Source organism: Silene latifolia, unplaced genomic scaffold (genome assembly GCF_048544455.1).
Source record: "Silene latifolia isolate original U9 population unplaced genomic scaffold, ASM4854445v1 scaffold_241, whole genome shotgun sequence".
NCBI lineage: Eukaryota > Viridiplantae > Streptophyta > Magnoliopsida > Caryophyllales > Caryophyllaceae > Silene > Silene latifolia.
In genome coordinates this window covers 42,721-55,171 of record NW_027413190.1, presented here as the reverse complement: position 1 = coordinate 55,171, position 12,451 = coordinate 42,721, and the positions used below count along the sequence as shown (strand labels likewise).

Below are 12,451 nucleotides of genomic sequence, written 5' to 3'. Positions count from 1 at the left end.
GATCAACCTGTTTTATAACTTGTTTTCTAACTCGTTTTCTAATCCGTTTCGCAATCATTCGATCTAACCAATGAACCTAACCTAGGAACTAGGGTAGCCGTGTCTGTGGCCGTGGCTTTAGGCCGTGGGGTTGGTCATGTTTCTCTTTGTCTCGTTTGTGTTATATCTTTTGTTCTTTGTCGTTTGATAGCTTGTAATTTATCGTTTGTTTATCGAGTTGTAATCTTTCGAGTTAGTTTTCTTTTTTACGAGTCAAAACCTCTTCAAAAAACCTTAGTCTTATTTGGTTAGACGGTTGTTCCCCAATACTTGTAGGAGCGTAGTAAACCGCATGTTGTTTAAAACAACATGGCCCGGTTTATGCTAATGCATGCTTTGGTGCGTAGCCCTATGTCTAATTCGATGAGATTAAGTGGAAGCACGCATTACGAGGAGTGACCCAAGGCCGTGTGTCATGTAAGCCGTGGGCCACCCCTCTTGTGCACGGTTTTCTAGGCCAAATGGCCGTGTATTGCGTCGTGTGTGTAGCAATTGTATTTAGATCGAGTTGTATCTTTAATTTATTGTTGTGTCGGCATGAAATGCCTGGTTTGTAATAGGTAGATCCCAACGGCTCCCCCATTCCCCCTAAGCCTTGTTTGCTTTCGTTTATATGTTGCTTAGATCAATCAACCCACATGCTAAATTACAACTTTGACAAAGCTAGTTTAGTTGCATCTAAAACGACATAGAAATTGTTGTCACATGATAGGGTTAAAACAACGTTTGCATATCATACATCGTAGTAGCTATGACCTTGTTTGAAATCCGACACTTGACTTAGTAGAGGCCGTTATTGACGGGCGGGGTTGGGTGTCCTTATGGGCTTCCCAACACGTACCCTCACCCCTTACTCAAGATCTATGGTTTGTGGATCCGTCTAAATACCATTGGATTACGAGAGTCATTCAAATCGAGTGATATAGGGTACAAGTCTTTATCTTTAATCACTCGTAGTCGATTGGCTTTATGCTTTTCGATGAAAGGTGTAAAGTTGACTTGAACGGTTCCAAGTTCCCAAAAAACTTGGTGGCGACTCTAATTTGTCTTAATTCGATTCGAAAGAACCTCGAGTCGATTATGCCTGGTGTGGATCCCGCGGACGCAGTTCCCGAGGGCCTTGTTCACAAATAGCGTTTGATTTCTTATCCAATCACACATTATTTCATAATGCGTGCTAAGAGAGATTAACTTGTGATATTAGATCACATTTCCATTGGCTTATATCAAAGTCTTCACTTTGATAATCCCATCACGACTAAATCGTGATTTCTTTAACTCTTTAAACTTCTTTAAAGATTTTTCTATTTACCTTATTAAGTTAACACTTTAGCGTCAACTTAAATCGTTGGTAAAAGAGAATGATCAACCTATTTTGGATCAATGATTTACAACCTCGATCTCCTTTTCAACCAAAAGGCACGAGACATCTTGCTTTGAATACAAGATACGCATATACCATTAACAATCTAATGGTTTCAAGAGTACTCGATAACTCTTTACGTTCATCATTCCAAAATTTAAGGTTTAATCTTGGGTTACCAATTTGAATCTTACATCATCTACATGATATATCATTCTAGTTTGTTTTAGAATATAATCACCTTGATAATGGGCTAGCCATACATCAAATCGTGGTGTATAGGGTCACAAAAGTGAAAACCCTTTTTGTATCTTAACAAGTTTATATTCTTATTTAGAGTTTATGCACTTAATAGTCACAATTAAGTACAACTTTAAATCCAAAAACTAGATTGAGTACACAATTACTCTATCTCTCGACATTATTGTTGCTAGTCGTCATATTCTAATCATCCTATGTATCAAGTACAATGATGAAAACCTCCACTGGTTTCTAATATTGACGAAGTGGTACTAGCAAAATTTATGTTTAATCAAATAAACATTTAAAGAAGAAGGTCCCATTAGATGTCCCACAACTAACTTGTTGATTCTTCAATAATTTGGGGCATTTTCCTTTCTTGTGTCCAACATTTAAGACAATGGAAACTTTATTGGTCGGGATTGATAGGTTTAGTATCGTCATTCTTTAATGACTTTACTTTTAACATTACCTTGTATCAATTCCATTATTATCTTTACTTCTTGAACCTCGTCCTCATCTTAACGGTTTAAGAGAATGCTCCCACTCATTTCAATGAGTCTTTGCTTTGAGAAGCAAAATTGAATTCATGAAGATTACTCTTCATTTGTTCGTTTTAGTCTTAAAACTTTCATTGAAGTGGTTGCGTTATTTTGGTCAATTACGAATTCTGAAAATCTAATCACCAAAACAATTTATCGCTTCAAGGTACTTAATTCAATTAAGCATATGAAACATAGTCCATTGTAAGTAGAAGTGTTAGTCAAGAATCAAAAACCTGTTTGATAATGAATAACTTTAATCTATACTCTTTCCAAGAGATCCTTAGCAATGGTTTGTTTGAGGTTTTAGAAGCAAATTCAAATTTTGTCTTTAGTTACGATGTTTTAATGGAGATTCGTTATCAAAATCGAAATGATATCGTATATGAATTGTGGTAAAGAAATAGAACAATATAAAAACGGAATAGTGAAAAACTTAACATTTATCGTTTTATTAATACTTGAAAAACAAGTATAGCATTTACATAGTGACCTCTACCCAACTATGATAAATGATTCCAAAACCCAAATTCATATGGACTTAGGCACGGTGGGGCCGATACATCCTTTATCAATATAACTCGGTGGATTAACGTTTAATCGATTCTACTTTTAGAACTCTTGGTCGATAATATTACATTAACATTTATCTTTAGCCCAAAACACATTCGACAAGGGCACGGTGGGGCCGATACATCCCTTATCAAAAACTTTTGTTGAGTTCAATCCAAATTTCGAATAAATGTGTCCATGATCCAAACCCACATTAACTTGGGCACGGTGTGGCCGATACATCCCTTATCAACATGAATTCGGTGGATAGACATTTATCACCCACTTCCCCTACGTAACAAGGTTTGTACCCCGGTGGGGCCGAGCGCACTCCCTCGCGAAATAGGTTTTCATGGTTTCTACTATTTGGTAAGGCTATGTCTCAATTGATTGTTTTAGCGAGAGGTCATGTCAATTTATTATCTATCACGTTTTAAGTGAACTAAAGCGGTGAACTACGATAATTTTAATTGACACGGTCGATGAACTCGATAAAATAGGATGCATGTTTTAGTTATGGCGATTTAGCGATGCATGTGACATAAAATAAAATGCAAGCATAAAGATAAATAAATCCTAGTATGGCCTTTCCTAAAATAGAAAAATTATTTAACTATTACATATTCGGAAACCAACTCCATTGGTCCCTTGAACTTCGGTTGTGGCACGCATCTCGAGGTAACACCGTCTTTAATGTATCGTCATTCTTGAAGAAATCCGTCTTTGGGAACTCCGGAATGAATAAAATTACATAATAAATTACATAATTTCCTATTATACATTTGTAACTAAAATAAAATAAATCTATTAAATTACAAAACGGTGATACGAGATCACAATAAAATTACAACCGAATCGATATTCCCATACATTTCGGGAAATACCAATTAAAAACTAAGGCCATACTAAGTAAAATTACATAATTCAAAATTACATAAATTAAAATTATGACAATCATAAAGGAAAAATGCAGCATTATAATATGTATGAACATGCTCAATTTTATGCTAAATCGCCTTTAATTAGCCAATATCGTATATTACTCGGTTTTTACGGATTTGCGTGATTTCAACATTTTAAAATCACAAAGATTACATAAATTCATATTTATGCATAAGTTAATTATCCTAACCTCTTAGGACTCAAAATTTAGTCTTCACTAATAATTTGACCATAATTAACCCATATTTTATAAAATTGTTCATAAATGGACCAAAAATTACAAAAATAAGCCATAAACTTCAAATAAATCACAAAATTTCAAATAAATTCAAAATTCAAAATTTAAACTCATGAACATTCTGGAAAAATACCATGACACTCATAATGTTCAAAATCTTAGGTTAAAAATTTCGAAATTTTTCCGGAAAAACAATGTTGCGGTTTATCGGTTTTTTAATAAAATAATCATAAAACATAGAAAAATTATTTTCATTAACTTTTCAATTTTAGATCTGAAAAAGATAATAAATGCAACATTAGACGTTTTTCCTAAGTCATAGATTATGTTTTATTAATTTTCCACTAATAATGTCACTATTTATGCTATTTTTCTTCAAAAATCCATAAATCATGCAAAAAGACTTATTTATAGCCAATTATTTTACACACATCTTGTAAAATTGCATGTGCCAACATATTAATTTTCTATGACCAGATTCGAAATTTAACTCATATTAACCTATTTTTCACCTAAATCCGAATTTAATAATGAAAAAATCATTTTTCGAGCATAACAAGTCCAAAAATTATGAAAATTTACAGGTTATCTCAAAATAATATATGTGACAACATATCCAAAAATCAACTGAAAATTCGAAGTATAGCTAATTTTAGACCAAAAATGACATTTTTACTCATAAAATCATATTTAAATGCCATTATTGTATAATATGAACAATAAAAATCCGTAAAATTAACCAAAATATCCTAAAACATTTTAGAACCAGAAATATTAACATGCATGGATTAATTTCGTGATATCTCATAATAACACAAATTTTACAAGTTTTATATGTTATTCTTATAACTCGGAAAAACTTTTAACCGATTTGCATGCAAACAACCGTGGCTCTTGATACCGATTGAAGGAAATGTAGATCTATATACATAAACATACTCATATATGTTATAAATTAATTTGTCATAAAATTAAATAAAGGTCTTATGCATGCAAACAAGGTAGCAAAATAAAGAAGAAATCACCCTTACATCTTAATTTCGGTTCTTATGGGCACAAGTGAGTTCTCCTACTCACTTGTTCTTGAGCTCTCCAAATGGAAGAACAAGGATTCAAATATAGAATCCCTCCCAAAAGCATATACCCAAGGAATACATCTTAATAACCAATATTATTTAGATCTAGTAATAATATTAGTTTTTGCTATAAAATTGATACAAAATAAATTGTAATTTTGCTCTTGAAAATTTCGGTCAAGAGATGGAGTAATTTTTGTGAGTTTATTTTCTCTAGAATTATCATAAATTGTAGAGAGTTTTTATGAATTTTCTTACACTAGAAAATTGGATGGAAGAATGAATTATCATCAAAGAGAAAAGCTCTTCTCTCTTTTCTTGTGGAGTGGCCGAAAATTAGGCTTGGGTAGGATGCCCAATACCTTTTCTTTTTGCTCTTCTCAAAAGCTTAGGTTTTGCATGCCTACTTGTTAGCTTTTATCATTGTGTTTATATTTAAACAATTAACACAATTTCCACTAACTCCCTCCATTTATTTCGGTACACTCACATAAAATGGATGAGTCCATTTTATTTGTGATTTTGTCAATATGTCACATGTGACACATTTCATGGCATCTTATTTATAAAGTGTATTTTTAACCATTAAAAATCAACATATTAATAAAATATGTCATTTATAAAAATTATCATTGTAATTCATAATTACTTGTACCAAAAGTGTTTTCCGAATTATAAATTACAACATTCTGTAATTTATAATAATTTATTCATCCCGATTCAATTGTTTCTGTAAACAATAATTTCATCTAAGTAATAAAATAATTCGATTACTTAGACCGTGTCTTATTTAATCATATTTTCAATAAGATACGTAAATTATACTCACAAAATTATCCGTCAATTTTAAGCAATTTAATTAACTCGTATCGGTATACGATTAATTAAATAATCAATTAAGAGTATTTCCTATAGGTATGACCTAAGGGGATCAACTGATCACCACCGTCGCATGGCAGTAATGTCAAACTCTAGTCAGCCAATCATTACCGATATGTGTGGACCAGTTGACTGTAAAATATTACATCCCACATGTATCCTTAAAATGAGATTTAATAATGATATTTAAATCATGTGATCGCACTATTGTTGAGGACACATTTCCCAACACAATAATCTATAAAAGTCTTAACAAAATCTTAAGTTGAGTCTTAGAAATTCAAGACTCAACTTAAGACTTTGGGTGAGTCTTGACCCCATATTTAAAGGAAATTATCCAATGAATGGATTTCACGTGTCATTTCTTTTTGTTGTTGGTGTTGTTTTTTTTTTTTTTTTTTTTTTTTTTAAAAAAAAAAAATTGCAAAAAAAGAAGTGAAATAGAAAAGTAAAGTCTGAGATGAGTCTGACCAATAACGTATAAAATCTAAAGTAAATCTGAGAAGAGTCTGAGGAATATAAAAATAATAAAAATTACTAAAAAGCTATTGTAGCAAAAGTCTTAAAATTTTGGTAAGTCAGTAAACAGTAGTAACCTCACCTCAGGCCTAAGCAGTAACTAAACGACCGTGTTACCCTCAACTAGGGATGGCAATGGGTTGGAGTGCAGGTAGGGTCCGCCTGGGACCGGACCCGACCCGAGATTTTTCCTTTGGACCCGTGCCGACCTGCACTGCAAGGGTCTAAAATTTGAGGACCCATACCCGGACCCTATGGGTAAGGGTAGAGGTCTCTGGTCTACTCCATGGTCCGAGGGTTTCACCACTTTAAGAATAAGATTAACAACTATAGGGTCTATAATATTAAAAAAAAAAAATCATACTACTTAAACATTATGAGTTTATTAATCTGCCGTTAATGGTGGTGGTCGGTCACGTAAAGCTATTAGAGAGGTGGTTGTCGATCGCGTATCGTCTGTGATGGTGGTTTTCTTGTGTCAGTGGTGGAGTGGTGGTATTGTCAGAAGAGTTCGGTTGAGTTTTATCACTTTATGGGATGAGGAAGAGAAAGAGACTTTAGTTGGGTTTCTACATCTACAGTATGAATTGAAAAAGTTGTAATTTTGATTTTTTTTTCTTTAATAAAGGGTCTAAGGGTCGGGTATGGCCTCATAACTTGGACCTTAACCGACCAAATATTTTCTTAAGGCCCATACCCGACCCATACCCATTGGGTCGAAAAATGAGACCCATACCCGACCCATTGGTCCGACCCTCGTCCAGTCTGGGTCAGGTCCCGACCCACTGCCATCCCTACCCTCAACCCAAGCGGTGTGTAAACGAGAAGAGAAGAGAGGGATGAGTGAGAATGAAGTGAGAGTGATGAAGGTGCAGGAAATGAAGAAAAGCGAGAAAATATTGCAAAGGGATTTACCTCCTTCTTCCTACGAGGTTATCCGCCTTCCAACCATCACTAACAAATTGCCAACTAACAAGGTCTTTCTTCCTCATTTTCTTATTAATTACTGTAATTTAATTTAATTAATTAACATATCCAATGCTTTCAAATTCACAATCCTAATTCTCGCATCACTCTTGCTGATTATTTGCAGTGTCAGAATGTGTAGTTCATTTTTTTTTATTTGATTAATTAGTGGCAAAGGAAACAAAATTGGATATGTGAATTTGAAAGCATTCGATAATAATCCTTCGAGTTTGGGAAGGGGAACATGTTGTCAAAACAAAACCCTAGAAGCCTATGACCAAAAATTAAACTCTTGTCCTAAGGTTTTAAGTAAGTACCAAACATGGTGCCCAACCAAAAATATACGGGATAGTAAAATTCCAGTAGGGGCCGAGCCTCTCCATCGTCCATACTCAATGAAAGATCTGCCTTTGATGACCGTCAAACCTTTTACTTAATAACTTAATTTTGTTAACATTCTTAGGCGACAGGTGCTTTTGCTTAAACATGGATAAGTAGCAAATTTCCCTTGCTTGCGATATGTTTCATCAGGCGGTAAATTATACCATGCACCCAAGAGTATGGTGGATGGTACTCCTTTTTTTTAATTTCTTTCTTATAATAAATAAATTATATATTTAATAAATTAGAAAATAATAAAAAATATATTATTATTCATAATTTTTATTTCTCTACAAATTGAGATCATATTTGATATGTTTTATTATTTGTTTTATTTTTCCTTACATATTCACATAACATAATTGACATATTCATATCATATCACATAATTTTTGTTCCTTAAATTATTTTGTATTATGCGATTTTGGTATGAAATTAAACGTTCATGATTATTGTTCAATATATTTGAACAAATAAAGTCATATTCACTAAATTACAAATGTCATATTCATTAAAGTGAAAGTGAATATAATAGAACCATCGGATGAATATCACACCCCATAATACATATTCATCAAACTACACTGTCATATTCACTAAACTGAAAGTGAATATGATAGTGTCTTATTGTGAATATCGCTTAAAATGAATATAATAGTGTCATATCGTGAATGTAACACTACGTAACATTTAAATTGAATATGACCGTGGTAACTTTTCTTAAATGTGGAAGTTAATTTTTGTTTTAAAATTTTAAAAGAAAAAAAAAGTAAAAGAAGAAAAAAAGAAAAAAAAAAAGGAGGAAGTTGAGGATGAGTGGGGAGTGGGGGGTTGGAGGGAGTATGTAGTATCCTACACATGGGTGTAGGATATAAGAATTGTTCATCAGGCCCCTTACCTTTCAGTTGTACGCTTGTAGCAAATAATATCCTTTGTTCTGCCCAAATGTGCAATTAAATCTTCAAGTTATCGGAAGAGGTTATATCTTGACAATTACAAATGAATTTTTCCCTCGCTGATTCTTTCTCAAGTTATCGTTTTTAAGTTCATAAGATCAATTTGCAATTTCTCTTCCTTACTACCATTGTCATCCCCATAGATGCACTCTCTTTTTACAATAGTTGATTTTGTGGGATGATAGTATTAACTAGGCTGTGACAACCTTGGATATTTGAGTTCCATACTCTCAGGCTATATTTAATCTACTATTAGGCGTCGTTGATCCTCATGAACATCAAAGAAAGTTCCTTTTTCTCACTATCAATCATTTTTTTTATGTTGACGAACCAGAAAATTTTAACAAGGGTTTTGGGCATTCTTTTCATTTAAAGCATCATTTCCTTCAGCTTTTAATGCTAAATGAATATGTGAAATATAACTTCTAGAAGTTGGCTGTATGAACAATTGCAGCACAATGAAGTTCTTAACAAAAGCGCGTCCAGAAACGGCAACAGTTGCCCAACTTAACCCCTGTACGATCCGTCTTTCAAAGGACAGTAATCCTTTCATGGTCTTTTGCTATGGACTAATAAAGTATGTTATAAGGTAGCTTATATGTTGGCAAATTTGCAGCCTTGGTGCTAGTCCATTGCGGATCTATGATTAGTTATGGCTGACTTTTAAAGTTGATATTTGTTTTGTGTGCATACGTTTGCTCTTGGCCCCCTTGGCTCAATAGTTGAATGACATGTTTTTGACCTAAGATTAAGAGTTCAAAATTTGCTCTAGCTGATGTTAGGTAGGCACTTTTGGTATTTTGATTCCCCAGTGTATGTGGCTCATCCTCTTTATGATTGTTACTATCTATGAAAAATTTGTGTCCGAGACAGGGACCCATTCAGGTAAAGCACATACAGCCTAAAAACTATGATGGGCTTCGGGGTTCCGTTTGTATCTACGGAATAATTAGATGCTAATTTGTTCTAACTGTGATCAGCAGCTAATAATTGGACCAATGCACTTGAAATATCTGTCAGTGGCATATTGCAAAATGCATCCACAAGATGCTAAGATTTGTACATTTGGATTTTTCAGGGTTTATTACTTGATCAGGAGCAGGAAGCTAAGAGGTTAGTGAAAATTTCCGTATCTCAAATTGCAGTTCCAAAACTTGCAATGTCATGATCCATTGAACCCAGGTGTTTTAACCTGTAGGCGAAAAGTCATGCCATCTGTGACCAGTCAAGCTAATGAGTTTCGCTCTAAACTAGAGGCCAAATATCCAAGCTTCGTAAAACGTTTGGTGAAGTCCAATGTTACTGGATGTTTCTGGATGGTTAGCTCTGTTTATATATGACGGGATTTTTTTCCCTTTCTAGTCAATCTTATCATTAAAGGATTATAGCCAGTAGCTTACAGGGTGGTCAGTTGCACTTCAGGGTCTCCCTCAGCCATTTTGCAGGATGCATTTACCTTCAGTCGACACTTTCTTTCTCTTGGAAAATGAAAATGGCAAGCAATACAAGACAAAATATCTAGCACAAAGGACAGCATTTAGTGGAGGGTGGAGAGAATTTTCTATTGCTGAAAAGTTGTCCGAGGGAAATGTTCTTGTTTTTCACCTTGTAAATTCAACCAAATTCAAGGTAAATCTTATGAATACTGGCCATTTTATTTCTTGAATGTTGAACTTTATGTGATTTGTTACATTCTTGAAATTTGCATTCTTAACATCGTCATAGTTTCCCGGACTGAAGGGTTGCTTGTAACCGAATTATTTGCTGTTAAAATGCATACCACTTTGTGGCATCTCGGTAATTCTAAGGACACCACCTTTCAAATACCTGTTTTACGAGCTACTCCACCTTTATGTTCATTTTTGGGAACCTCTACTTTTAAAATACCTTTTATGTCTAACACTACACATGACCACTTTCCGGCCAAAAAGCCCACTTACTCTGGAGGCTCACGATGTTTGTTGTTTTCATGGATAAGTTGGTTAATACTTCCTTCTAATGGATTCTTGTAATGAACTACTTCCCTTTTTATAGCACATAGTCTGCACATCATTTCGAGTCAGAACACTATAAAAAAAGCCCTTTTAGTTAAATTATGTGATTGTTTATCCACAATAAAGAGAGAAAATGGAAAGGGAAGCAAAAATAGCCGTCAAGAGGGACAAAAATAATTTTGCACATGCATATGGTGATCAACGCTGCAAAGTTACCTTTTTGCCTGGAAAGTATACTTGGGGAGTTAAGACATAAAAATAGATTTAAAAGGTGGCGTTTCAGAAAATTGAAAATAAAAGGGAGTAGTTCGCAAAACGAGGTATTTAAAAGGTGGTGTTTGAGTATTAATCCTTATTTTAATGTGCAAAAACATTACAAGATTTTAATTTTCGGCTATGCTACATACAGTAAATATATTCCACGAGTAAGGTTTTCCAGTCATTTGATTTGCTGTTGATTCAACACAGGTTCTTGGGGGCAAGAACAAAAGTTCTCGTGAGTTGTTACTTAGTATAACCTTTAGACCATTACTGATCTTCTCGTCGTTGTTTCCATCATAGAATTTATGGAGCATTTAATATTTTGTATTTCCTTATATTCTTCATCTATTGTAGTATCATTACATTTGCAGGTGTACAAAATAAGCGAAAATGGCTTTAGTGAGGTGAACGGGGTTCATATTGCACTAAATTCGGCCGCTAGAGTGGAACAAAAAGGTTCTTGCAAGTGTATTTTCTCAAATATTCATGACCACTATTCGAGGTATTCAATCACATGCTAACATGTAAATGATGGTTAAATGTAGATTCTGGGGTTCCTGAAGAGAACAAGGAGTCACATCGAACCTCTTCTCCCCTAGCAGCTTCTAGAGATGAAGATTATGGATTTATTCTCTCTGAAGAAGATGGTGAAGTTGTGCAGAATGTGGAAAATGTCAAGAAGAATACAGTTGAATCTGAATCAGGAAATTCCAAACATCCCCAGTTTCCTACAGTTGGTGACCACAATGGTATTACAACCTTCAATGACTTCATTATTTCGGTAGATGAGCTTCTTAAGAAAGATTATGAGCTTCCACATCATATCAAGTGGAGTTACTACCAACTTTGTTCCAGCCAGAAATCAATTCTTCATGCTGATCTTTTGAAAGATATTAATCCTGTTTTGGTAGCTGGATGCATCATTGAGACTGTTGATATTGCAAATGAAATGAGAATCTGTCAGCTCCCTACTTTTGACAGTAAATTTGCATTATGGAAGCGGAAACTGAAGTATCTTAAATTTGCTGGGATGAACGTGAGGTTTTTAGCTGCTCGTTTATTCAATCTTCAAAGGGTTGCCTGTAACTCAGAGGCTGCCAAGAAAAGGCAGCAATATATGGACCTTTGTTCTGAGCATGATAACTCGGAAAACATCATCAAGAGTTTACAAGACAAACTAACTGAGCTAAGAAGAGTTTCTGGAAAGCGTGCTGAGGATATCGATAAACTGGAAACAGAGATCAAGCAACATGAGCTGAGGTTCCAGGAACAGGTAAGTGCTCCATGGTGATATTCTACTAGTTTATCACTAATATGTAGTTATTGTGCCCTTTGTGTCTTTCATATGTACAAATCTTCTCGCAAGAAAGGCAGACATTTCGTTAATGTCAATGCGAGTATGCTCTAACTTTTAAGTAACCTAGTACTGTAAGTAAACCGCGTAACATCATGTATAAAGGTCACTGAAGAAAATAATCTAGAACTAAGGGCTTTGATCTTCTA

At 34.2% G+C, this 12,451-nt stretch overlaps 1 protein-coding gene across 2 annotated transcripts; it reads left to right on the top strand.

Annotated features, from left to right (window-relative positions):
- The first annotated feature begins 6,447 nt into the window (after window positions 1-6,447).
- Window positions 6,448-12,451, top strand: LOC141638974 (B3 domain-containing protein Os01g0234100-like). 2 transcript variants are annotated; one of them, XM_074448160.1, is made up of 7 exons: window positions 6,448-6,514; window positions 7,196-7,367; window positions 9,772-9,806; window positions 9,892-10,012; window positions 10,116-10,322; window positions 11,320-11,404; window positions 11,494-12,451. In XM_074448160.1, exons 2-7 carry the CDS (start codon window positions 7,230-7,232, stop codon window positions 12,237-12,239), a joined length of 1,332 nt encoding a protein of 443 aa, XP_074304261.1. In that variant the 5' UTR covers window positions 6,448-6,514; window positions 7,196-7,229; the 3' UTR covers window positions 12,240-12,451. The 2 variants fall into 2 exon arrangements, with proteins under 2 accessions (XP_074304261.1, XP_074304262.1); XM_074448161.1 differs by lacking the exon at window positions 6,448-6,514 and having other exon boundaries at window positions 7,205-7,890; window positions 8,627-9,806.

Coding starts and splice junctions, on each gene's coding strand:
- LOC141638974 (XM_074448160.1), top strand. CDS start 7,230: ATGAGTGAGAATGAAGTGAGAGTGATGAAGGTGCAGGAAATGAAGAAA. Junction 9,807..9,891: donor CAGGAGCAGGAAGCTAAGAG/GTTAGTGAAAAT, acceptor TTTAACCTGTAG/GCGAAAAGTCATGCCATCTG. Junction 10,013..10,115: donor TTACTGGATGTTTCTGGATG/GTTAGCTCTGTT, acceptor GTTGCACTTCAG/GGTCTCCCTCAGCCATTTTG.